This window comes from Alternaria ethzedia, assembly GCF_023757985.1.
Source record: "Alternaria ethzedia strain BMP 0044 chromosome Unknown scaffold_49, whole genome shotgun sequence".
Classification (NCBI taxonomy): Eukaryota; Fungi; Ascomycota; class Dothideomycetes; order Pleosporales; family Pleosporaceae; genus Alternaria; species Alternaria ethzedia.
The window spans coordinates 1-26,383 of record NW_026056242.1 but is presented as its reverse complement, the minus strand read 5'-3'; the positions used below and the strand labels follow the sequence as shown (position 1 = coordinate 26,383).

General features: G+C 52.7%; 7 protein-coding genes across 7 annotated transcripts; 4 read left to right on the top strand and 3 right to left on the bottom strand.

The window, feature by feature from the left end:
* Nucleotides 1–2,866: 2,866 nt before the first annotated feature.
* J4E87_010452 (uncharacterized protein) lies at nt 2,867–4,231 on the bottom strand (the record flags this gene model as incomplete). The annotated part of the gene is made up of 1 exon (XM_049382026.1): nt 2,867–4,231. The coding sequence occupies one exon, from the start codon at nt 4,229–4,231 to the stop codon at nt 2,867–2,869; it is 1,365 nt and encodes a 454-aa protein (XP_049228201.1).
* Nucleotides 4,232–4,440: 209 nt separating this feature from the next.
* On the top strand, nt 4,441–5,485 carry J4E87_010451 (uncharacterized protein; the record flags this gene model as incomplete). Its single annotated transcript, XM_049382025.1, has 3 exons — nt 4,441–4,678; nt 4,724–4,852; nt 4,899–5,485. 3 exons carry the CDS (start codon nt 4,441–4,443, stop codon nt 5,483–5,485), a joined length of 954 nt encoding a protein of 317 aa, XP_049228200.1.
* Nucleotides 5,486–6,014: 529 nt separating this feature from the next.
* Nucleotides 6,015–8,231, top strand: J4E87_010450 (uncharacterized protein; the record flags this gene model as incomplete). The annotated part of the gene is made up of 1 exon (XM_049382024.1): nt 6,015–8,231. One exon carries the CDS (start codon nt 6,015–6,017, stop codon nt 8,229–8,231), a length of 2,217 nt encoding a protein of 738 aa, XP_049228199.1.
* A 6,801-nt stretch (nt 8,232–15,032) lies between these two features.
* Nucleotides 15,033–15,777, top strand: J4E87_010449 (uncharacterized protein; the record flags this gene model as incomplete). The annotated part of the gene is made up of 2 exons (XM_049382023.1): nt 15,033–15,587; nt 15,649–15,777. The coding sequence occupies 2 exons, from the start codon at nt 15,033–15,035 to the stop codon at nt 15,775–15,777; spliced, it is 684 nt and encodes a 227-aa protein (XP_049228198.1).
* Nucleotides 15,778–16,497: 720 nt separating this feature from the next.
* On the bottom strand, nt 16,498–18,138 carry J4E87_010448 (uncharacterized protein; the record flags this gene model as incomplete). The annotated part of the gene is made up of 2 exons (XM_049382022.1): nt 16,498–17,849; nt 17,904–18,138. The coding sequence occupies 2 exons, from the start codon at nt 18,136–18,138 to the stop codon at nt 16,498–16,500; spliced, it is 1,587 nt and encodes a 528-aa protein (XP_049228197.1).
* A 1,971-nt stretch (nt 18,139–20,109) lies between these two features.
* On the bottom strand, nt 20,110–23,115 carry J4E87_010447 (uncharacterized protein; the record flags this gene model as incomplete). The annotated part of the gene is made up of 7 exons (XM_049382021.1): nt 20,110–20,493; nt 20,539–21,517; nt 21,566–21,741; nt 21,788–22,284; nt 22,328–22,713; nt 22,762–22,889; nt 22,939–23,115. 7 exons carry the CDS (start codon nt 23,113–23,115, stop codon nt 20,110–20,112), a joined length of 2,727 nt encoding a protein of 908 aa, XP_049228196.1.
* A 909-nt stretch (nt 23,116–24,024) lies between these two features.
* Nucleotides 24,025–25,736, top strand: J4E87_010446 (uncharacterized protein; the record flags this gene model as incomplete). Its single annotated transcript, XM_049382020.1, has 4 exons — nt 24,025–24,180; nt 24,472–24,729; nt 25,037–25,108; nt 25,155–25,736. 4 exons carry the CDS (start codon nt 24,025–24,027, stop codon nt 25,734–25,736), a joined length of 1,068 nt encoding a protein of 355 aa, XP_049228195.1.
* Nucleotides 25,737–26,383: the final 647 nt, after the last annotated feature.

Here is a 26,383-nt window from a genome sequence, read left to right as displayed (position 1 = left end):
ATAGACCACACTGGGGTCATCATTGCTTTGCGTGAATCTTTTGGAACATCCCGTACTTGCTCAGCGTTCTAGGCAAAAGAAGTGACCCCTCAGAAGAAGACATGGCGCGATTTTCAGCGAATTTAGAAAAGCCGCGCCAGCACAGACATGGCATCGACGTCTGCTGATTTTGGTGAAACACCCGAAAGGATGTGGATTGAAGGAGAGAAGCAGATGCAGCGAGGTAGGACTTTTGAATCTGTTCCTTTCAACGTGCTCATGTGATATGTGTTGAAGAGTTTTTGGAACATCAAGAGGTCTTCGACAGTTTTGGGTAAAAGGCACCGTCTCTCGAGCAGAGACATCAGGTCTTCGGTGAGATATTTTGGAAAAAGCCTCGCAGGCGCAGACATGATTTCTTGTTGTCCCAGTTTTGGTAAAACCCCCAAGAAGGTGTGTGAAAGGAAGGGAGAAGAGACAGCGACATTCTCGCGATCGCAATGACTTTGGATATGCTCATCCTGCCGCTACAAGTGGGCTCTGGAACATGTACCGGAACTTGGCGAATTTTGGATAAAAGGCACCGTCTCTCAGAGAAAGACATGCCACATTCTCAACATCTCTTTTGGACAAGTTCTCGCCAGCGAGGACATAGCCATGAAGAGGAAGGATTTTGGTAAAATACCCAAGAGGTGTGTGTTGAAGGGAGGAAGAAAGCAGCGGCGACGTGAGACTTTTATACCCGCGCTCCAAACATTAACGCTTGCGCATACAGTTTCTATCATGTTGCAAGAGTCGAGTCTCAGACCCAGAACCATGCCTTATTGTTATCTTGATTTAAGGCGCGCAAAGACAGCCATGGCTCAAACATCTTCCTGTTTTGAAGAGGCAGTTTTTCGTCGACGGAGAAGCAGGCATATCTGGTAATTGTTTAGTTTCTTGGGAGGAGACATGGTTCGTATCACTGTGGATTTGAGTGGTAGGAAAAGACATTCAGTCCCAGAACATACAGTATGAAGTTAAGTCTTTTGAGAAGGGCGAAGCCAGTCATGCGTGGAAGTTCTGCCCATTTCGATGAGATCGCATTGCGCAGAAGAAGAGGATAGATATGAAAGAGGAGCGCACAAGATCGCCGGAGAAGACATGCCTTCGTTTCGTGCGTTTTTGAGTAATTTGCGGAGACGCTCCGTCTCAGAACCATGACATCCATGACCGCAGTTTTTGAGAAGGGCGAAGCCAGCCATACTCCGGTGCTCACACCTTTTGGATAATAGAGGAGGAAGAGGAGGGAGTGACCGTCATGCTGTTTAAGTAAAGACACCCTAGAGGAGACATCGTAGGCGGCGCTGTGGAATTTTAGTGGTAGGCGGAAGCACTCAGTTTTAGAACCATGCGAACTGATAAAAGTAGCTTTTGGAAGGCGCGAGACCAGCCATGAAAGACTTTTCTGAGGCTTTTGATAATACCGGATTGGAAAGGAGGAGCAACAGTCATAGCTTTTCTCGTAGTATTTTTCCAGAAGAAACATGGTTGTACCCACCTAGCTCTTTTAAGTAATAGGAAAACGGCGGGAACAGCGGGAGACATCCAACATCCGGTTGTTGTTTTATGGATCGGGTGCTCGACGGACGAAGCAGCCATCACCAGGGGCGATTTGCTTTTTGATAAGACCGGAAATCAAGGGAGAAGCAACAGACATAGACCTTCGATCAGTGTGATTCCAGAAGCAGACATTTTTTGTAAATTCCTCTGTTTTGAGTCGCCAGCCAGAGGAGAACAGCAGCCATATCGGTACCGTCAAGATCTTTTAAGTAGAAAGATGATCGGTGGAAGAGCCATTCGGTAGTTGTTGGGCTTTTGAAATATTTTAGATGTTCCGAGTAGCAGTTGAAGAGGCGGGAAGAACGGGAGCCATAGGATCGGCGTATCATAATTTTAGAAGAGGAGCTCGAGAACAAGTCATGCCACAGCTTTAGACAGGTTTTGGTATTCCGAGGAGTAGTTGAAGAGGCGAGAAGAACGCCAGTCATGTCGGTAGCCGATCGTTCTTTCAAAAGAAGCGCTCGACGAACACGCCATACCGCAAACACCGAGTCGTTTCTAATAATCCGAGGAGTAGCCGAAGACCTGGCAAGGACGGAGGACATGACGGGCCTCGAACAGCTTTTTGGAAGAGGTGCTCGACGGACGCGCCATCCTTTTGTCGCCAATCCGTTTGTAGGTACCTCAAGCCGGCGAAGAGGCGAGAAGAGCACCAGTCATAACGAGGTTCCCTGGTACTCTTCGGAGAAGTGCTCGACGAACACAACATCATTCCAATGCAGCGGTGTTTTGAACAATCCGAGTTGCCGACGAGAGGCATGAAGAGAACCAGCCATATCTCTTCATTGGCGAATTTTGGAAGAAATGCTCGACGACCGCACATTGACATCTTGGTAAGAGATTTTGGTAATTCGAAAGTAAGAGTGGAGTCGTAGTCGTATTTGGCGGAGAGGCGGGAAGAACGGTGGACACATAGAGCGACAGGGCGTCCTTTTTTGGAAGAAGTTCTCGACGGGAGAGTCATGCGATTGTTCTACTTGAGGTTTTGGTGGATAGATGACGACGTGGTAGGGTAGTAGTCGGAGGAAGAGGAACCGGGGAAGACATGACCACGGGAGAGGGTGATTTTTAGAAAAGTGCCCGAAGCACGAGCCATACCATGGGCCAGCGAGTCTTTTAGTATCTTGAGAAAAAGAAGTAATGTGAAGAAGAAAGGAAGAAGAGCAGTCAAGCGAGGTTTATATGCGCCTCCGAAAGACGAGACGGGGGAATGTGTCCCATGGTCACATGCGCGAAGCGTCCAATCCGCACCCACGCACACCAAATCCATTTCATCCGCACCCCACTAATGAACCATAGTCTCCAACGTCCCAACCGGCCTCTCAACAATATCAATACACCCATCCACAATACTCTTCCGCGCAGGCTCACTACTAACATTCTGCCCACCCAAATAAAGCAACCAAACCAGCCTCCCCACCCTCTCATCCTTAACCTCACCCAACCAACTGCTCCTCCCCATCGTCTCCTGCTTATCCCCCTTTTGTACAAGTGGCTGGTACAGCGCACCCAGACTACCGCTCTTATCCCTCGTTAGAATAATAACAGAGCCTTTTGGCGCCTTCCCCTTGCCCTGGAACAGGTTCCGGAACTCCTTCATAGCGACGCCGAACGACTCGTCTTGGAACTCGCCTTCCTCGACGGGCTTGGGCAGGGCTATGGATTTATTTTCTGCGGCTTGTTGGCGGAGGAGCTCGGCTTGCTTGCGCCGGACTTCGTCGGTGCGCGAGGCAATGCCGCGCATCCAGCCGTCTTGGAGGTGCTTGAAATCTGTGCCGCGGCAGGGGACGACGCGGAAGGCCATGTCGACGCCTGCGGTGCCGTCTTTGGCGAGTATCGACTCCCATATCTTGTTGCTCTTCTCTGGGTCGAGGAGGGCTTCGCGAAGGTCTTTCTTTTCGTTGGGGATGAGGGCGGAGGCGGTGGGGTTTACGGTGTTGATGAGGTGGTTTTGGAGGGTGGATAGGTGGGCGGTTTTGACGTAGAGGCCTACGACGTAGACTTGGACGCGCAGGAAGGAGACTTTGCGGATGCCCAGGCCGAGGAGTGTGTATTCTGCGTCGCTGGTGATGGCTTCGGGGCCGGCGGTGTCGGTGGGGAGGCGGATGGTGCGCGGGAAGTAGGGGACGTAGGAGGTGCCTGTCTCGACGAGCTCGATGGCGTCGGGGTCAGAGGCTTGCGGGTTGTCGGTGTCGCCTGTTGTAGCAATGACCTTGTCGCCGGCTGCGATGACAACCTTCTTGCCCTGGAACTCTTCTGCTGCTTTGCGCGGGGCATCGCACTTGGTCGGAGGGCCCATGATCATGTCGAATATGCCCCGACTTGGCTTCTCATCCTTCTCTCCGGGCGGTGGCACATCCCATAACCGGACGAGGAAGATGGGAGCAATCATGGAGAGCGCAGCACCGAGAGCCAGCCAATTCCGCCTCTTGATCAACTGCGCACGGCGCATGGCCTCGGCGCGGTGTACGGAGACGAAGTCTTCATCGGGGCGAGGGACCTTGGGACGGGCGCCTTGCTTGAGAATGGCCTCGAAGTCTGCTCTGCTGGAGCGCGAGCCCTGGCGGAATTGGGGGTTGGAACGGAGTGGCGCAGGCGTGTTGAGGCAGCGGAATATGGGCCGGCGCGCGGCGGATCGTATGGAATTCATGGTGGCTGCATTGACTGGGGTAAGTCACGATGGGCGGATTGAGACTTGCAATGCGGAGGAGCAGCTCGGACCATGTCTCGATGATGTCGTCGCCGGCCCGGAAGCGAGTACCTTAGCGCGGCTTTCACCGAGGCGCGTCGCGTCAGCCCTACGCGGTAATTCTGTGATAGATTGAGTCTACCCCACGCCTCAGTCACTTACCACACACGATGCCTCCACGTAGATCACGACAGGCGGTTACTCAAGCTTCACCAGTCCCTATACAGTCACAACGACGCAGACGAGATGACACTCCCGAAGAAGATGAGGACATCGACATGGAAGACGCTATCAGAGAGGCGCAGGGAAGCGGCAGCGTTGACCAACTAGCAAAGGGTCTGGTGCGCTATGCCTTGTCGTGTGAGCATTCACGGAAGCCTATCAAGCGCGCGGACATCAACGAGAAAGGTAGGTGCATTGGAGTTCTTTACGAGGCGATACTGATATTGGCAGTCCTGGGCTCTTATACTCGCTTGTTCAAGGACGTCTTTGCGCAAGCTAACAGCCAGCTCATGGACGTCTTTGGGATGCAGTTCGTCGAGCTACCCAAAGCGGACAAGGTGACGCTGCGACAGAAGCGCGGTATGCAGCCAGTCTTACTACGAAGCTTGTGATCTAACGTCTCCAGCTGCCGCCGGCTCGGAATCCCAAAGCAAGTCGACCGGCATATGGGTCCTGCAGACCATCCTACCTGAGCAGTACCGCATACCGGAGGTCATCGGCCCCTCGCGACCATTAGCAGCCGACTCAGACGAGATAAACCGAGAAGACTCATACGTCGGGCTGTACACCATGGCCATCGCCCTCATTGTCATATCTGGCGGTATGATCCCAGAAGGCAAGCTAGACCGCGCTCTCAGGCGCATGAACGCAGACCAGACGACGCCTGTTGGTACCAAAGACAAGACGCTTGCGATTATGGCCAAAGACGGGTATATTGTCAAGATCAGGGAGACGCCTGCCGGGGGCGAGGAGACGGTAGACTACATTGTCGGACCTCGCGGCAAGGTCGAGGTGGGACGGGAGGGCGTCGCGCAGTTCATACGGATGATGTTTGGGGAGAGCGAGGACGTGGAGGAGCTGGAGAAGAAGTTGCAGAGGACGCTGCAGGTGGCGGACGCCCTCAGTGACAGTGCGCCGGTCGAGGCGACTCAAGGTGCATCGCAGGCGGCAGGGCGCAAACGCGGGCGGCCGAGGAACGAAGACGATGAGTAGTCTTTTGGATAATTAACAGATAGAGATGCCTATGATACCCTATGTAGTTATGTTAATGCTCTTTACTGGGAGACCAACGTCATGTTGAGTGATTCTAGCTCGGAGCTCCCCTCAAGGGACCCAGTAGTCGAGTTGCATCATCGGCGGCAAGCGCCAAAGAGCTGCGGGCAGCCGTCACAACAAAGACACGAAGTCCCGCAGCGAGGAAGGCGATATTGAGGCACATGTAGTGGCTTGCCATTTGTCAGCGTCACGAGGGACGTCGCGCTGGTAGGTGTGCGGTAATAGGTGGCAGGCGCAGTGGTAGCAGGCGGTCGAGCAATGCCTGCATGCTGTCAAGGCTCACGCAGCTTCGCCCGCCCCTCAAGCGCTTCTGCGCGCCAAGCTGATTGAAACGGCTCTATTTTCCACACCACCCGCCCTTTCTCCTCTCGCTCGCCTCAAGTCTGCTCACTCTTGCGTCCTCGACATTCCCTCCATCCCCCCATCCCCGCCCCGACATGCCCGCTTAGACAGACCGCCAGCCACAATGAGCAGCATCGACTCCCTCCTCAACCCCGACGCCGGCCTGCAGCGCCGCCCGTCTGCCTCCACCACGACCGAAGACGCTGCCGATGCCCTGACGACGCTGGCGACGCTGGGCAGTGGCCAGCAGTTCGTGCCCGCCCCGACGCGCGAGCTGCCCTCGCCCACGGCCTCGTCCCACGCGCCGCGACGCACCAGCAGCTTCGGCTCCCATCACGCGCCCGTCGAGCCCTCGCCACCCCTCGACGAGCCCCAGGTCCACTCGCCGACGCTCGAGCACTATCACCATGGCTCCAATTCGCCCGAGGAGCAGAAGCGCCGCCAGTCGCTGCTGTCGAGGACCTCGCCCGCCCCAGTCCTCGCGCCAATACAAAATTTGTCCTCCGCCCTGCAAGAGCAGACCCAGGACGCCCCCATTGGCCAGGACGTGTCGCAGGTAGTCACATCGGACGACGGCGAACGAGACAGCACGCAGAACCGCGAACCTGCATTCACGCGCGACGAGCCCACCACCTCCCAGATCCGAGAGCCCGCAGCGAGCACCCTCCAGCCTGATTCACACAGTGGAAACGCTACTCTGCCTTCGCCTCAGCCTTTCATCAAGGACGAGCCCTCTGGCACACCGCGCGAACACACTCCTGCAATTACCGCCTCCCAGACCGAGCGACAGAGTTCCGTAACTGGCGAAAACATGGACGCCGACACACTCAAGGCGCTCGAGATTGCTAAGCAGAGCGACCTTGGACTGCGGAGACGGAACCAGAGCGCGGCAGAGAGCGTCCCATCACCAGTCGAGTCCAAGCCAGCACCCGCCCCGACCAAGAAGCGACCAGCGCCTTCATCCGCCTCCGCCATCAAGAAGAAGGGCACCGCGAAGACGTCCAAGCCGAGTAAGAAGCGCAAGGTCGAGACGGAAGATGGCGCGCGCTCAGTCACACCTACCTCGCGGATACCCAAGTCGGCGGGCAGCAGGGCGATGAAGAAAGGCTCACACGCCGGCACACCCGTCCCTGGATCCTCGCCCGCCCCAGGTCACGAACACGCTACCGACGACGACGGCGAATCATCCGAAGACCACAACCTCTACTGCATATGCAAGAAGCCCGACAACCACAAGTGGATGATTGGATGCGATGGCGGATGCGACGACTGGTTCCACGGCGACTGCGTAAACATGAGACAGGTGGACGAGGAACTGGTCGACAAGTTCATATGTCCGCAGTGCGAGGAGAACGGCAAGGGGAACACCACATGGAAGCCAATGTGCCGGCGGGACGGCTGTCGGAAACCTGCGCGACTCAATCACGGCAGGGAGAGCAAGTATTGTTCCGACGACTGTGGAGTTCTCTTCATGCAGGAACAATTACAAAGGACAGCAGGTGCCAAGGGCGCCAACGGGGCGAAGGAAAAGTCCAAGAAGAAGAAGAAGCCTGCAGAGAGTGAGGGCGCTGAAGAAGAGGAGCCGACACCACTCGGAGGCACACTACGAGCCAAGGACCTCAAAGCCCTCGTCGACGCATCGCCCAACATCCAAGCCTTCAAGAATCTCGGAACCGGCGTCCTCACACCCCCACAAACCGCCTCCCCATCACGCGCAACCTTCCCCTCCAACGGCGAAGACCTCGCCCTCACCGCCGGCGAGATCGAACGCCTGACCGCCCTCCACAAAGAGAAGACCCAACTGAAAGACCGCCTCGAAGTCTTGAAAGACCGCGAGAAGTTCGTCAGCATGGCCAAAGAACAAGCCGTCCGCCTCGCCGACCGCGAGAAAGTCAAAGCCAAGGATTTCTGCGGCTACGACTCGCGACTATCCTGGTCCGACGCCGAATTCCTCCTCTGGCGCAACAGCAAACACGGTCGCGCCGCTTTCCACCACTCCACACTCACTCCTACCCCGGAACAAATCTCCTCAACGCCCACACCCGCGACGAACGGCGCCGACGCTATGGACATCGATGTCGACGACAAGGAAACCGCGTGTCTGAAGAAGCGCTGCCAGAAACATCCCCAGTGGCAGAAGCTCAATCTGCAAGATGCGCGCTTCGAAGAACTGGAGGTTGTAGAGGCAATTAAAGAGTGCGAGAAAGATGAGCGCAGCGTGAGAGACAGGGCGAGGCGGAGAGGCGCCAAAGACGGGCTGGCCAAGGAGTTAACGGCCGGTGAAGATGGGAGTAAAGTCGAGAGGAATAGGGAGGGGTGGGTTGAGGTTGTTGCGTCATGACGTTGATGTCACGATTGCAGTTCATTGAAAGAAGAAAAAGCTTGGATAAAAGGCATTGGATATATACCCCCATTCCTTTGGATGCGTTGTTCACCGCGTACACTCTGAGTGTTTGGGCGTTACTGGGCTACGGAAAATAAGCGATATATATTGCTGTCTTTGGAGCTATATGCTAGGATAGCGGGTTTTCATCTTCTTTGCCGGTCTTGTCATGAGAGGCGCGGGTATATGCAAGGATATAGCGAGTTAGTATGGTTTAATGACTATTTTACCTCTTATCCTACGCTGTTCTTGTCTGTTCTTGTGTAAGTGAGGGGTGTGCTGCAGGGTGCGAGGTGGTTGGGATGGGATGAGTTGGAGTGGAGGGGTGGTGATACGGGCCGGTGGCGGCGTATAAATACCTCGCTCACCCTCTTCCTTCTTTCATTTCTGTATCTACACTTCAAGTTCTCTTTTCCAAAAGGGCCAATGGAACCGGACGATGGCGCTGTCCAAAAACCAACGACATCGGGGTCATGTTCTTCCCTCGCTCCTCCTGAGTCTTTCCAAAAACTTCAACCATTGCCTTCATGGTGTCGTGCCAACCCTCCCACGTATTACTGCAATACGACGTTTTCTTCAAAATCACGCAGTTCAGACTTGTATGAGCGGCGGAGTTGGAGTTGGAGTTGGAGTACAAAAACTACTTTACGACTGCTGGACGTTGACTTCTACACAGATATTCCGGTCTTCGCTTTTCCAAAACTGGTTGAAGAGAAAGGCATGGAGATAACGAAAAAGAAGAGGAACATCTGGATGAGATTGTCCTTCCGCCTTCTCTCTAAACATCAACTACGAGCTCGCATGCCTGTCTTTGCTGTTTCAAAAGCAAACGAAATGAATCGATGGAGACCGAAATCGAAATCGAAACTCTACATGACGCCGCTGCCTCCTCTTCCTGCTGCAGTATAAATACTTCTTCTCGCGGCTAGAGTGTAGCCTTCTTACACCAACATCCTGCTTTGTCTTACTTCAAAAGAAGTGGTGACGTTTGTCATGGAAATCAAAACGTGAGGGGCTACAATCTATGTGGCGTTGCCTTCCTTCCCTCCTTCCCGCATACGAAAAACGTCTCCCGGATCAACCATCCACTTCTAAGCACAAGTCCAGATCTCCGGTTTATCTAAAACTACCATGCAGATTGCGATGGAGATAAAAAACACTACAATCCACGCTCATGGTGTGACTGCCTCCTGTCCTGCAAGTCGACTATAAATATATTCACAAAGAGCCCATGTCTGCGTTCGCTCCAACGTCGCAGTCTTTACTTTCCAAAACCCGCACCAACGGGTTCTATGGGAGTTCCAAAAATGTATGGAGATCGTACATGTTGTGCGTCCGCCTCTCGTTCCTCGGCCTGCAGATAGCATTCGAGCCAAAGACTTGAAGTAAAATCGGTATGTGCGATGTCGCGGTCTTCGCTTTCTAAAAACACTGCATTCGGATACCCATGACCGGAGTCAAAAACCAGGAACCTAGAGGTGAATGTTGTGCGCCTGCCCGCAATATCTCTAGGCCTATATAAACTTGCCTCCTCGCGGCTGGACGTCTACTTCTTTACCAACATTCATTTCCTTGTTTTACCAAAATGTACGAAGAAAACGTCGATGAGAACTCGAAAAATTCCGGAATTTCAACGATATGTCGAGAGTTTGCTGTCTCCGGCTCAGTCGCATATAAAGCCGCCTCTTTTCCAGCAACAAGAGCTTCACTTCTACACCAACATTCCGAGTTGGGTTTACCAAAATGTCTCCAACGAGTTCCTATGGGAACCAAAAAATGGGAAACTATCAGCGCATGATTGTGCCTGCGCCTCCTTTTTCTGTTTACACAAAAGTTCATAGTCCAGTTCTATGACTGGGCTTCTACTTCAACACAAATACTCCGACCTTCTTCGGCATAAAGCTATGAGTATACCCAGTATGGAAGTTCAAAAAGCGACCATACCCGAGCGATGTTGTGTGCCTGCGCTTTCTCTCTGTATGCATATAAAAGCCACTTCCTCTGCCGCAACTACTCTTACACTTCATTGCCATTCTTCCGGCTTCCTTTTTTCAAAAACCTACGTTCTCGCTCCTATGGAGAATCAAAAGAACGTGAGTTCAAATCATGTTTTGTGCCTCTGCTTCCTCCCTGCCCGCATACGTAATATTCCTATCCTCCAATAATTCCAACCCTCTTTCAATGCCACGCCTTCCGTCTGTATGGATCCAAAAGGAAGTGATGATGGATGCCATGAAGACCTAAAAGAACAATTGCTATCGACATGTTGTGCCTCTGCTTTCTGTGGCCACGCATATATAAACTCGCCTTTGTCGCGACTAGACTTTCACTTCTACACTATTCTTCCAGGTTTCTTTTACCAAAAACCTTACAAGAGCTTAGAATGGAGTTCCAGGAAGCGGCGATATCCAACGATGATGAGTGCCTGCCTCTCGCTCTCCCACACTCATCCAAATGACCGCTCTTCGATAACTATGTCTTCCTTCTGGCCCCGGAGCCCCGGCCTGCATCTATCCGAAATTCTGACAACACTACAACATGGAGATCTGAAAATCTGCCAACAAGAGCCTCATGTTGTGTGCCTCCGCTCTCGCCTTTTCTGCTTGCACGCAGCACTACCAGCCTTCCGAGAATTAGCATTCGTCGTCTTCGATGGCACCTTCGCTGGTGTCTACCGAAAATGCATGGCAATGCACAAATGAGAAGCTCAAGAACGGAGATAACATCCGGATGTGCGCTCGTCTTATCCGGCTGTATCACGCATACAAAATTCACCTTCCGTGGCTATTGAGATATCTTTCCTATATCATAACCCCAGTTTCGAGTTATTCAAAAGTGAGACCGGATCTGTTCATGGCGATCAAAATCTCATCACTTCTGTCCCATGTGGCGAGTCTCGCTGTCTCCGCGAGGCGCGCAATCAAAAACCATCTCTAAGATCCCGATGATCATGGATATGTCTGTTCTGTACCAATATCCTGGCTTCAAATATGTCAAAAATTGTTCTGTTTCGCCGAATGGAAACCAAAACCTCTTCTGGAGGTTAGTATGCGGTGCGTCTGCGTTCGGCTCGCATATAAAGGCCACCAAGGACTGCTTGGGCCTCTCTCCTTCACCAATAAACCAGCTTCCAATTGTCCAAAAACTCACCATGTTCGCGGAATGGAGATCAAAACAAAGGTCATATTCCCCTATGTGGCGTTTCCGGCTGCCTCCGTTTCGCCCGCGTTCAAAACCCACCTTTCAAGGTTTCGACACCTGCAAATACGCTCCTGCTGTACGAATACCCTGGCCTCTTATAGCTCGAAAGATGCAGAGTCGCTCCTCATGGAGATTGAAAAGATTTCAAGATGCGTACATGTGGTGCGCCTGCCTGTCCTTGTTTGGTCCGCATATAAGATGCATCTTCCAGCGACTACTGCAGTCTCCCTCTTTCACCGATATCCCAGCTTCCAATTATTCAAAAACCCGATCTGTTTCCTCTTATGGGGAACGAAAACGGCACCAGATGTCAATTATGTTGTGCGGGTGCCTGCCTCCGGTCAGCTCGAACATAAAGTCACCTTCCAGCGACCATCGACGTCTCCCTCTCGTCCCTCTACACTGGCCTCTGGAGTTTCAAATCTTTGGCAGTGCCCTGATATGGAGACCAAAAGAGATATTCAATGATATTATGCGGTGCGCTTGGCAGTCTCTGTGCGTCTGTCTAGCAAGTTAAATTTGCCTTCCCGCTGACATCGAAGTATCACTTTTACATCGATCTTATGGCTTCCGGTAGTTCAAAAAACTTCACCATCGTCACTATGGGGATCTAAAAACAACATCGACTGCTGTATGCGGTACGCCTGCCTGTCTCCAGGCAGGCGACGTGCAAAACCTACCACCTAACGGATCGGATTCTGTTCATCTTCAAACGCAGTTACCACAATAGCATGTGTTGGGTGCTGGTAAGCCTCCGTTCCAGCCGCATATAAAAAACCAAGTTTGAACGACTGTATTCTCATCCTGCGACCAAAACGTTACGGACTTCACTCTTCCAAAATCATCAAGCATTCGAAGAATGAGAATCTTCAAACTCACGATTATCGGTTTCATGACGTGAGCTTGTCGGCCTCCCCGTTGAGCGACAGCAAAAAACAGAGCGGAATTCCTCATGGAGAAGGGACACATGGATGTGATTATCGGCGTAGGTGTTCGGAAGCTTCGAAAAAGGCACTGCGCTGAATTATGACTATGGAGAAGGGCACAGAGGACATCACCCAGATCTACTGTCCTTTTGGAGGTTTGGTAATGCGTACTGGCTTTTTGAGTTGTTCGATTTACCACCTCCTGGAATTATGTACTGCCCTGGTGGCAATCGCGCTAGGTCTGCGTGTATAAAATCATATTCCTGGCTTGTGGAACCTGACCCCTCGGACTTCCCGAAAAAACTCCTTCTCAAAAGGTCATATTCGACATGGCATGATTTCTTCGAAAGATTCTGCGAGCGCAGCCATGGTCCTGCTCCGTCGGTGGATGCAAGGGAATAGCAGACTGAGACGTCTTCAGACTGGCACCAAGATATTGACTTGGGGATTCGATGGGTTCAGTCGTCCGGGGAAGTTGATCTAAACCGAAAGGATTGTCGCCGATGTGTCGGTTGCTTCCGTTTGAAGGCCATCGTAAAAACTCACACGTCTTTCGAGCTCTAGCATTTGGGCCGGGAGGCGTATATAAACTGACGCTGCGTGAGCACATCTCCTTCTCTCCCTATATCAGCGCGACCTGGCCAATGTAATCAAAAGTTCTACGAGAAATTTGATGAGGGAGTGGAGTGGCTTTGAGGAGAGTCTTGTGCTTCTGACTTGTTGCTTGACCGGAATCACCGGATGATTACGCGATACATCGCGGACTGTCCAGGTGGAGATGTGTGGAGATGTGTAGCTGCCAGACTTTTGCAGGACATCCTGTTCTTCTATTTTACATCTACAAGATACTGATGTTGGGAACAAAAGCCGTTGAGACTGAAGTAATGCAGGAAGATTGGAACGTATGGAGGCGGCGCGATGTGCCGAAGGACCTCGCAATATTCAGTTACCATTGGATATTCCGCGGAAAACAAGTGCTCGATACGAGTCGTCGCGATGCGAATAAGTCGGGAATACCTGGAGAGTGAAATGACGAGGAAGAGAAGTGGAACTAGCGTCACACGTGGCGACGTTTTGAGGCAACCTTGGAACCTTTTGACACATGGTCTAGCGCAAAGACGTCACTTAGAGTTTCCATGTCACCGTTCGGTCGCTCCCTTCCAAGGTTTGAATTCGCCGTTCCGGCAGTTCCTGTAAAAACCACGTTCGATCAGCTGATGCGCTTACGTTGCTGCTTCCTCCCGCGAGGTCACCCCAGGATGATCTGGCGGGGTAAAGTTTAACGATCAGGTACACATCGCATTCTGCTTCCAGATCGTACTCACCTACTACCACCTCGGTCAACATCCAGCCGACATCTCGGTCAAGATGCCATCCTGAAGTCGAAGCTTTCGGAGCTTGGTATGCCACGTCCGGTATAGCGCAGCGCTAGAGCCGTTCCTCGGATCAGCGGGACCCGCTAACGATCACCCGTACCATACTGCGAGTAGGAAGATCGGCCCAGGTTTCGGCACACCAACGCACGACGACTACACCTCTTCTGTCAGTGTCCGCTACCTGCATTGTAGCTCTCTCGACGAACTGTTCGCGCCGCTGTCGCACTTGACTATCCCGCGCTAGGTTGATTACTCACTTGCTTTTTCGATAATTTCCGACCTCACTTCCACCTCCTCACCATCCGTTTGTGGTACTTCCACCGACGCTGCACCTCCCCTTGTTCAATTGCCGTGCCGAGGCTCGATGCCGATCGACGGCAAGGAGTAATAATTGGGGGCTCTCCTTGCGGCAGGCTCCAAACCACAAACAGCAGGCAAGTATACCGAACGTGGTAAGGCCAACAATCCGCGGACCCGCATGAGCGACTCAGGACCTGCGCCTAGAGACTGTGAGGCGCACCGGGTGGTCCAGTGACCACCATGGTGCAGTCGCTACCCCGAGGCACGATGAATGCGCTTTGCCATGTCATTGGAGGTTTTGAGACTCTACCCCCACTTCCTGGCTGTTTCGAGTAGACGGCATAGGATGGAATGTTCCATGCCGCCTCAGCCACTATCAAGACTGAGGAGTTTCGAAAGATCTCGCCGCGCCACCTTTCGCCATCGGTATCCCGGAATCGAAGATACATATGACATACGTGTTTGACACAATGGCGTCGATGCAAGATCAGAGACACCGACTACCCGTCACGACACCTCACCCGCAATCCCCGTTCCTGGTCATGAAGTCATCCGAATCGAGAAGGTAGAGAAGATCTCCACCCACTCCAGACGGTGACAGCCGTTAGGCCATGTGTCGATCGAGGCGCCTACAGGATAGACGGCCACGATTATGACTTAGTGCTCCGAAGCGGATGCAGGTTCCGTCCTATTCGGTGTAGAGGTGCAGACTGGGGATCGGCGAGTGAAACGCGCTAAGAATGTCTGCCGAGGTGAAGTGGGATCTATGGATAGTAGAGGGTGCTTTTTCCTATTACACACGGCTGGTCTATGGGGGGAAGGGTGGATATATAAGGCAGAGACGATCCGCTGTAATATCGACACCACCCTGACGATAAGATCATCAGCTCTACTTCTCTCACTGTCATACTCGATACATTCATTCAGATACCCATACCCAACTTCACACATCAACCATGCGTTTCTCCACCATCCTCCCTGCGGCCTCGCTGCTCGCTCTCTCAACCGCGGCCCCCGTCGACAACCTCTCCACCCGCGCCGCATGCTCTTCCTACACCATCATCAACACCCGTGGTACCGGCGAGATCCAAGGCGAATCCTCCGGCTTCCGCACTATGAACCGCAACATCCAGTCCGCAGTCTCAGGCGGCAAGATCTACAACACCGTCTACGCCGCTGGCTTCTCGCAGAACTCTGCTGCCGGAACCGCAGACATCGTCAACAAAGTCCAGTCTACACTACGTACCAACCCGTTTGAGTGCTTCATCCTCGAGGGATACAGTCAGGGTGCTCAGGCGACGGTGAATGCCATGTCTCAGCTCACTGGCGCGAATTTCGATGCTGTGAAGGGTGTTTTCCTCATTGGCAACCCGGCGCATAAGAGTGGACTGAGCTGCAATGTGGACAACAACGGTGGTACTACGACGAAGAACGTTAATGGTTTGTCTGCGGCGCTGAGCAGGGGCATTCCGGATAACTGGCAGGGCAAGACGTTGGATGTGTGCATCTTTGTAAGTTCTCTCCTTTTCCCACTTACCTTTAAATTCAGGAGCTCTTACTAACAGTGAATAGGGCGACGGTGTATGCGATACTACACACGGTCAGGGTATCAACGCGCAGCATCTTCAGTACCCTAGGGACACACCTACCCAGAACTTGGGAACCCAGTATGTCACTAAGCAGCTTGGTGGCAGTGCTTAGGTGGCTTGTAGCTTATGGCTATGTGCGCATTACATTTCGGCTTTATTTTGTTCCGTTTTGTGAGGGTTTGGTACGGCTATGACATTCATGTATATATATCTATGAGAATGAATTGGTAACAGAAGCGGTTTACACGTTGTCAGTGAGAATGAGACTATGTCAGATGTGGGTCTACGCATGAAACTTTGAGTGTTGTCTAGACTAGTTGTCCACCGTTTCCGACTTTCTAAAGCCCCAACTTACGCACCAAAAGTCTCTCGCGAAGAGACGTTAAGCTCAAGAACGCAGCCCAGGAGAGTAGTCATTACCACGCACTCTCAATGACGAGTTCAAACAAGCACTCTTGCCGGTTGAACTTCGCCTGACAGCAGTAAGCACTAGTCAATTACCGTACACTACATCCACGTTGACCCCCGGCCCACCTACTCTCACGATCGCGAGGAATAGACTTTGTTTTTTTCGGCCCTACAAACGATGAGAACCAAGGGAGTACATGGTAAACTTGGTGTCAGGCCACCTAGATCACCATCACGACACTCGATTCGATTGGAGACAGCTAGAACACCACTAGAAGCACGACACCGGGCGCTAGTAACGTTGATGAGAGAAATGTAGGGCTGAAGAAGGGGTTATGCATGTTCGTTTGGATGGAGAAGTCGGGCAACATCGGCAGATGGGTTGTTCGTAAGCTACTCTTGCAGACGTCCATGTATCGGCAGTTTACAAGACCCTAAATACGGGATATTCATCCCCCACCTCCAGCGGAATCTTGTTGTAATACACCTGGCTTGCCTCCCCCTCAGGTTCCAACAGCGTGAACGCATACCCGGCGTTCTTTTGCTTAGTATCAACGTAGAAGCCTCCAGCGGGTATCGTAACAGCACGCTGCGTCGCATTCGTCGTGACTGTTGTACCCGCGATGCCTTCGAATTTTGTCTCAGCTAGCTCAGCCTTCGTGACTACAAGCGCTTCGACAGTCCCGACAAAGTCTTCTTCCAGAACGTCGACGGTGACACCGAGGATGCGAAGACGCTCTACTACATCAGCCCAGGCGCGTGAGAAGACGTAGGCTTTTGGTCGGGGGCGCGAGAGAGTGACGATGGAGGGATCGCTGTTACGAGAAAGGACTGGGACGTCGACAATCGCGCCGCTTGATTCGTCGATGAACAGGACTGTCTTGTTGGTGATGCGTTGTTCGTAGGTGACGACGATGTCGTCTTTGCTCTCGATGAACGCTTTACGTCCGGATTCGATGGCGCTGTATATGTCGTCGAACTCATCCACTGCTTTGTTGAGGATAGTCTCCAGAACGATAACATGCGAAGCTACACGTCGCTGGAAGTGCTGATCCGCGATAGCAATACCACGCGTCTCAACGAGGAAGGTAAGGGCCTGGTAGTTACCAGCACCCTTGTGATTTGCCGCAGCAAGCGCATCAGGCTCTTCAATCGTTATCGTGCCGTTTGCAACAGTCGTGGTGAAGTATGGAAAGATACGCAGGTCCTTGCTCTCAGCAACTGAGAAAATGTCGTCGACAAAATCCTGGTTCAACGCTCGGATGCTGGGATTGACGTTCTGATTCTTGTTGGCGGAGACCAAAAGATCCTGCGCGCGGATGTACTTTTCCGCTACCAAGTTGCCGCCTGTGTACTCGTGGTCGTCGATAAAGATGTGAGGATCGAACTCAGACTGCAGCTTCCTGATGGCTCGTGTTTGCTGTCGCTCAAGTACCGCATGATCGCGGTTGGGATCGTAGTTGGAAGCCAATTGTCGCTGTAGGTACTCGACGCCATCGACGTTGTAACGCGGGATGATCGTAAGGTCGATCTTCTCAAGGACCTTGGCACTCCACTGGGAGTCCTGCGCAAACTTTCCGAGCAGTGCAAGCACGCCCTCGTCACCTGCGGGCTCGTTTCCATGCTGGCCTCCTTGGATCCAGACGCGTAGTTTCTTACTGCTTTTCTTGCCATTTGTCAATGTGACGTATGGGATCGCGCGATCTTCCTCAGACTTCAGGCCGCTATTGTAGGTGATCCATCCATTGCGCTGGGTGAGGCCTTTCACGAAGGTTTCTACTGAAAATTAGCAATCTCAAAGATGCAGGTGTTATGGTCTTCTGAATATACCCAGATCACGCTGTAGAGTCGGTCCGGAGGTGCCGTTCGCAAATGTCGCTGGTACGTTCTCCGGATTTATGAAGGCGGGCGACAACAGTTGAATGCCATCCACGTCGGGGAAATTGGCCGCCACTTGTGGTGCATCGACGATCACCGGACGTATATTGCTGGCATATCGATCCGCGATGGTCGTAGTTGCGTAGAGTGGAAGTAAAGCTAAAACTGTCTTGTACGAGGTCCTCATGATGATCGATGCGTGCAAAGTTGAGGTCCTTCGGAGCTTGAAGATAATGACTTAGCAGATGGTCCGGGAGGTGCTGCGAGGTACACTCATTGCTGAGAATGAGGCACTGCATGTTTATAGGTCAATTGCGCATGCTGTTGGAGTAGTCGTGATGTGTATGCATAAGCACGTTATCAGGCATGGATGAGGAGCGGATGTCTGCATCCATGGACATCTTGCGGGCATCTTAACGTCTTTACAGCTGCTAAGGTCTTGGTAGTATATCGAGCTTCCTGTTATGGGATAACTTTAACATGACGTGAGTGGGGACGAACGGCAGTCGCGAGGGCGGAGAAAGAATGCCTAGGTACCACCGCCTTCCTCCGCTCCCGAACTGTTGGGGCTTGGCAGATGGCGTCATGCAGATCTATCGGCATGAACCCCACGATTCGATCACGCCAAACAATGCAGTTCAATCGACTGTAGATTCTCTAGCTCTAAAAGTTGAACTACTCTATCATCTGGAAGACTGCTAGAAATCTACCCATTGCCCAAACCTCAGTCTACCTCAAGCGGCGGCGTCCCCAGCACATTAACAAACCTCCCACTTCTCTCCACCTCCATAACCCACTGCCTCCAAGGCTTAAACACGATCCAGCGATTCATCTCACTCGTCGCTTTCCTCTCTTCCCCACTCAAATACCTCACATTACCCCCCTGACTCCCCGCCAACAACATTGCCCTCGTCTGTACCCTCGCGTTACTCGCCGCGTAATATGCGAAATCAGTGACCTGCTCTATCCCGTCACCAACTGTAACGAAGCCATGCCTATATATCAAAATTAGAAATCAGCGTATCTTCACCTAAAGATTTTGATATCAGGGCAGTACTTACCCGCGCATCAAAACCGTGGTATGTAAAGGCCTCCTCACCCTCGATTCATTCCTCCCAAACCTCTCCGCCAGTCCCTCCCCCAACCTCACACTATTGACAAGCATATCCCTCGGCTCCCGCTCTTCATACACATCCCCAATATCAAAATTCGGTACCTCCCCGCCCAGAAACCCAGCCATGTGGTACACCGGCTCCAACCCCCTCTCACCCTCAAGAACCGTATACGGTAACACATCCTCACAATGACTATGCACAACCGCCTGCACATCCGGATATCTCTTCAATATCTCACTATGAATAAATCGTTCCGCGTATCCACCCACGGTACCGGGTAAGGGCGTACCGTCGACGATGTGGTACTCGCCGATATCAGCGGGGGAGGAGACGGTCGCAGGCCCAATTTGCAAAGCGATGAAGAAAGTGGTATTGGTATTTGGGTTGCGGACGCTGATGTGGCCGAAGGGGTCGAGGACGGCGTGGTGGGAGAGGATGTGGTTGGAGGTTATGAGGGTGGAGAGGAGGGAGGTTGTGTTCTTCATCTTGTCTTCATTCAACACAATATGGGATGTGAGTTGGGGGTAAGCAAGGCGGTTATGAGGAAAAGGAATCGGATGAGACTACGTGATCAGCGCAGGGGTTGTTGGTAGGTATACCTCGCTCTTTGGGCGAACATACGTCAAGGTCGGTAAACATCATCGTACAGCGAGGATCTCCGGATTATAATCGTTAGCGTCATGTTAGTGGTAGCCTATGGTCGATCTTGCAGATGGTTACCAAGACTTGATTACCGTACATGCGCGACGTTGTCGGGTGGTAGCAAAGATGTGCTATTACAAAGATGTATTTGTTTGGAGATACAACATTATTTTACAAAGCTATGAGATCATAAACGGAGGTGGAAACCGAGATGCCTCCAATGGCGAGAAGTGGTATATAGCGAAGCACGCAAGATCGTGCTGGAGTTGGGCGGTAACTGTCATTACCTGACGCGAGAGAATGCTCTGCTGACATTGAAGGGTCAAAACGTAATGATCGATGTTGTGCAACACCATTGTCGGGACGGCAAGCTCCATCCGATCGGGTACGAGTAAGCTTCATCATCGACCGCCGTTCATGGCGCCTTGGTTGAACTCGCTTGTACCGTGGCCGGTGTTATTCGAGAAATCCGGAAGTACACCGTTCATGCTGATGCCATCCTCGTATCCCGAGAAGCCACCAGTCATATCAGCCCAATCCCATTCCAGTGTCATTGGCATCTTCCATAGATCTTGTGGAACGTTGTTCAGAGTTTGGTCGAACTGGCCCATGCCGGCCATGGCATTGATGTTGGCGTTCACTCCGTTGATGTCACCACCTGTTGTCATTGGTAGGCTTTGTGATTGCTGAAGCATTTGCGCGGTGATTCCTGGTGAGCCGTATTGGCTCATTTGGATGTTGGGCTGTAAAGAGTCGTGTGTGAAGTTCGGCGAGAAGGGGAAGGGCTGGGCAAGTTAGCTTTGGTCTAGTACCATAGTGGTGAAGCTTACCTCGTTGAACCCATGGAAATCTGGATTGAAGATCATACCCTCTTGGGCGGGAGGATTTTGTGGGGTCGTAACTTGCTGAGGTGGGGATTGTGGGTTACGACCTGTCGAAAGTAGCTCAGCCGCGGTTGCTTCGATCTGAGCATCCTGTTCGCTATCACCCTGTTTCCTCTTCCGCCGCGATGCGTGTTCGCGATCCGCTTTCTCCAGCACGATAGTAGCAATCCGCTCAAACTCGGCGCAAACTGTGCACATGCGCTTAACACTGCCACTGCCTTGGTCGTCGTTGAGCATGTTCAGGAAGTTGACGACCAGCTTCATCAGCTTGAGGTCCGACCGTGATCGTGTATCTTGTGGATTTTGTAAAATGTTGGCGAAGAGCGTGACCAGAGCAGTGACTGGAAAGTAGATCACTAGCCAGACACATGACAAGTCACCTTTAGGTATGTACTTCAAGAGATGTATCGAAGCTCGAGCGGCTTGAACACACAATTGAGCGGACATGAATACTCTGGGGTTCAGAGGGCGAGCGTTGAGGCCTTGTATCGCAAAGTTGGACAATCGACTGGTCCAGTATCCGTGGTGCACGCTCATGCGGTGGATAGTTGTCAAACAGTTGTAGTAGCCGAGATGCAGGACTGCGACTTGGAGGATGAGTGGTGTGTGTGATGCCTTGATGTCGTGCTCTGGTCTGAACTCCAGTGGTATGTCGTCTTTCCATGCTTCCAACTCTTTGTCGAGTTCGCCAATAGTATTGAGTAGCTCGCCATCAGTCTGTTTGGATGCCTTTACGGAATAGAGGCCCTTGTAGACTTTGCTTTGGATCACGGAGAAGGTGCACATGAGACGGAACAGGTTCATGGTGCCCTTTCCATCGGCGAGCGGGATGTTGCCGATGTTGTCCGGTGGAGTCTCGCTCGGTAGCTCGACGTTCATATCGTCATCGTCTTGTACAGGTGGTCTGCCAGACCGTAGACAGATACTTGTGGGGGTCAGTTTGTGTATACTGGTGGAAAATTACAAGACTCACTCTTTGTCCAGCATATATGCAATCCAGAATACACGCCTTCGTTGCTCGACCTCGGCGGCGTTGAGACTGAAGTTGGCACCCTTCTTGTGAAGACCAATACTATGCGCAAGTCGCATGGCGGTGGCAACGAAGAAGTAGGTAGGCTGTGGGTTTGGTGTCCCGAGGAGGAAGAGACCCTGAAGTCGTTAGATGAGAACATCTTCAAAGTCCGTCATTACATACCACTCCCAGCAAAGCCTGGACACTGAGAAGATCGGTGTTGCGCATGGTGAGCTCTACCATGACACTCATCGCATTCTTCAGGTACTGCCACGCCTTTTCGTCTTCTTCTGCTGGGACTAGATTGCTCATAACGCGCAATCGATGTGCGAAAGCCAGAGCGACATTCAGACTGGCCCACCAGCCGGATCCTTCGTATGGGTCTTTCGAGTAGTGCTTGTCCACCAGATGCATAAAGGTTGGTTCGTGGAACAGGGGGAACATGCAGTTGAAGTTCTCGAAGTAGTCCTTGAGTAAAGACAGGGCCTCATGCTTGGGCGGTAGTTGCTTGTAGACGCGGCGCTTGAAGATGTCCTGGAAGACGTCAGGCCGCCATTGGATCCACTTGTTGTCCTCGACGGCGGCTGTGGAGATCATATCGCGAAAAGAGTTGTCGCCGGTCTTTTCGTTGACCCATTGTATGCCTTTGGGCGAGAAGATGGAGAAACCGGAGGATGAACCTGGGATTATTAGCGGTGGAGACGAGGATTATGGACGACATACCGATATATCTAGTCTCTCCGCAGTTGTTTGTCACCAGGGAACACATCATCTCGGCGAGCGCATCTTCTTCCTTGTCTTTGTCCTTGGTGGTGTCCATCTCTTCTTGGGGCTCTGGTGAGGCGGTGCCGCTCCTCGGACTGGGGAGGGCTGGCTGGGCTGGTGTGCCATTGGCGGTCGAGTGGCCTGTTGTGGGCGGTGCCATGGAGGCCCGTCTGTCGTCGATGCTATTCCGCGGTGTAGCGGATCGGCCGGCTCGTGCCTCCAGCCGCCGTTCGAGTGTGGCCAGGTCGGTGCTGCCATCGTCGTCTTCGGGCAGGACGCCAGAGAGGCGCATCAGCGACTCCATGCGCGCCAGGCGGTTCTCCAGACCCTCGATGTACTTGGCGCTGTGCACGGTCAGTATGCCATGTGCGCAACACTCCGATCGCACCTACCCCTTTGGCGGTTGCCGCTTCTTCTCGACCTGGGTGAAGATGCACTCGGTCTTGTAGTTCTGGCAGTGGGTGCACGAGGGCATCTTGCCGTCGCACTTGATCTTCTTCTTCCGGCACATGTCGCACGCCTGCATCCTGTCAGCATGCCGTCGTCACTCGCATATCCGCGCGCTGTACCCGTGCGATGCGCCGCCGCTTGGGGTCGCTGTCGTTGTGGTCGTCGTCGTCGAGGTTGAACATGTTGCCCGGCGGCATCTGCGACGGGTCGTAGGTGCCGCTGCCGAACAGACGCGGCGGCGGAGGGTTCATCATGGGCGGGCCGGTGGCATAGAAGCCGTTGGGAGGGGGGTTCATGGTGTATTAGGAGCGCTATGTCGTCAGTCGTGAGGTCGTCGGGCAATTGGGCCCTCGCGGATGTCCGGGGCCTGGTGGTGTTTTGTGAGGGCGGAGGGGTGTCGTGCTGGGGGTCTGGAGGTCTAGTGCTGAGCAGGGTGAAACGCTGCCGAGGATCGCATCTACAGGGCCCTGGGGGTGGGTGTCGCAGACTCGCCGAGTGTCGAATCGTGGCCGACGGTGAACGGGTGAGGCAGAAAGCTTGTTTGGCCTGTTGCAGATGCGCAACGCCCGCTAAAAACGGCAACACGAGGATGGCGGTAAGGGTGATTAGTCGTCTGGCAGCAGCTGAGACGACACCTGAGGCAGCTCTTCTCCGCGTCTACTACAATAACTACGGCCAGCCTAGAGAGCCGCGTCGTCCGTAGTTCGCGCGTCCAGCCCGCCTTAGTCAGACACGAGCCACGCCAGCTGGGCTGGAATCGGGCTAGCAGACATGACGTTGCGATATTGCTTCTCCCACGCGTTTGGCAGGTGAAGAACTTTATACTAAACTAACAACAACTCATTTCTTTCACATTGAAAAGACCACTCTAGAGCATACTACTCTGTAAGCCTAGTTTTGTTCATTCTGCAGCCTAGAGCTCATCTGTAAGCGCCTACAAGAATAGTACGTCAGCATTCCTGGTCCCTTCCGCTTCCAACGCTCGCGTACCTGTCGCTTGCCGGGATGCGCTATGGGCACACCGCTACCAAGAGACACATGCCGAGCGGCAGCCACACGACAACGTCGTCCACCCTGCTGCGCCACCACTCCCGTCGCATCCTCGCATCTCCGCCCCTCCTGACATTCCACCTGCCTGACACTCCACCTGAACCTCTGACTAACTTTCCAGATCGAGGCTTGCACCACTCCCCGCCATGGCACCAATGACAGTCGAAGAGCTGCAGCAACATCCTGAATTCAACCACACCATCTGGGACCTCAAACCAGAAAAGAAAGGCAAGGCCGTTGTGGCCAAAGACCGTGGCGGTCCCCTTAACATCGCTTACGAGGTCCACGGCCATGGCGACAGACACCTCGTGGTAAGTCGCCCCACTTTCGGTATTAATATCTGCTCCAACATGATGCGCTGCATATCACGCCAAAGAAAGCTTGTTCTTGACCGGGATGCATTTGTAATGTTCCTCTTCTACCAATCCACGGGTACCGGCACCCTGTCACCGTTTCGTTTCAGTCACAATGACCGTCTCAACTCGTCTGCGTCGTGTCTCAGGTTGTCCAACTCGCACACTTATACATTTCGCTCTATAGCCGCTTCCGGCATTTTCCGTGTACACAGTTATCGTGAAGACTCAACGACTGACGCCATGTAGTGGGTCATGGGCCTTGGTGGCATGAAGTACGCATGGCAGCGCCAGACGAAAGACTTCGCCCACAACAAAGGCGATCAGTACTCGTCGCTGGTGACTGACAACCGGGGCATTGGCGACTCCGACAAGCCCACGTCGAGATACTCCACCTCTGCCATGGCTCAAGACCTGGTCGAAGTCCTCGACCACATCGGCTGGACCGGCAAGCGTGAACTGCACGTTATTGGCATAAGCATGGGTGGAATGATAGCTCAGGAGATAGTAAGTCCACAACTTTTGTATCGTCATGATCATCGACTCGGATGCTACACGTTCCGTTATCGAACACAAATACTCGACATGTAGTCGCCAGAAACATTTCTCTGGACTTCTGATACCCAGCATCATCCTGTAATCTCATCGGCGCTTTCATCTTCCGCTCCGCTCGATTGACCCCACCCCCACGTGTTCGATAGTAGAGCACATATGATCTCCGGTTGTGTATGTCGATCGTGGGGGATGCGGCGAAATTGCCTATTGCGGATAATATTCATGCTTTCGAAATGCATTCTCGCTAACAAACATCCAGGCTATATTAATACCGGAACGCATATGCACACTGTCGCTAGTATCAACAGCCGCACAACTGTTCAGAACAACCGTATGTAGCACTACATCATACACCCTTCGTCTACTCACACCGCCAGGGCTTTCTCGAAAATCTTATAAACCGTGCCAACCTTTTTATTCCCAAATCTCTCGACGCCCAAATCGAAGGCGTGAAAAAGAATCTCTACACGCAGGAGTGGCTCGACTCTCCCGACACGCTCGAACCCGTCGTCAAAGCCTTTCCCACAAACGGCGACCGATTCGCCGCCAACGAACTCTGGAAGCGACAACACCCGGAGTACTTTGGTAAGGCGGGCTTCATGCTACAAGCCATTGCCGCGGGGTGGCATCACAAGAGCCCCGAGCAACTCCAACAGATTGCGACGTCGGTCGGCAAGAACAGGATCATGGTCGTCCATGGAACGAAAGATCGTATGTTGACGTTCCCACTAGGCGTTGTGCTGTGGCGTGGATTGGAGAAGGGCGAGGGTGTGACGGGTAAAGAGAATTGGTTGGGTGTTGAAGAGGAGGACGATGTTTGGCAGGAAGGTGAAATTGAGAAGCATTTTATCAAGGGTCAGGGGCATGTGTTGCCTGCGGAGATGAGGCAAGAGTTTAATGGATGGATTGAAGGACTCGTTGAGAGGGGAATTAGGCTGAATGAAGAGGAGGGCTTGTAGAGCACTGCCCTGCTACTGTTGTTGATGCATCATGTCTCGTCACAGTAAAATAACATATAACCGTCTTCCGCCCTCCAATTCCTACGAAAGAATCGGCATTGCGACCCACAAATAACCGGCAACACCATATACAACATATGGAACATAGTCGATTGACATTTGATCGATTACATCGCAAGCCGTACATGCCGACCAGGACCTCGGCACATGACTGGCTGGGCGGGGTACGACGACATCACGACCCGGCATCACCACTCCATTGTATCTCTCCCATCAACACTACAATTTAGAAGCATATGTAGCCATCATATTGCTAGAATTCAACCAAGCAGATATGGCGCCTCCGATAAATCACCCACCGGTCGTCTTGTTCGGCTATGACTGTGAGCAAAGTCCGAATTCATCCCATACTCCACACAAATTGACAATACCACAGCAAGCCCCTTCACAAACAAAGTCCGCCTAACCCTCCGCATCAAACAAATCCCCTTCTGTAAGCCTCCACCATCCGCACCACCATCCCATCACCATCCCCCACCATCCACACCACCACCATCACCACTCCCTTGTATCTCTCCCATCAACACTACAATTTAGAAGCCTATGTCGCCATCATATTGCTAGAATTCAACCAAGCAGATATGGCG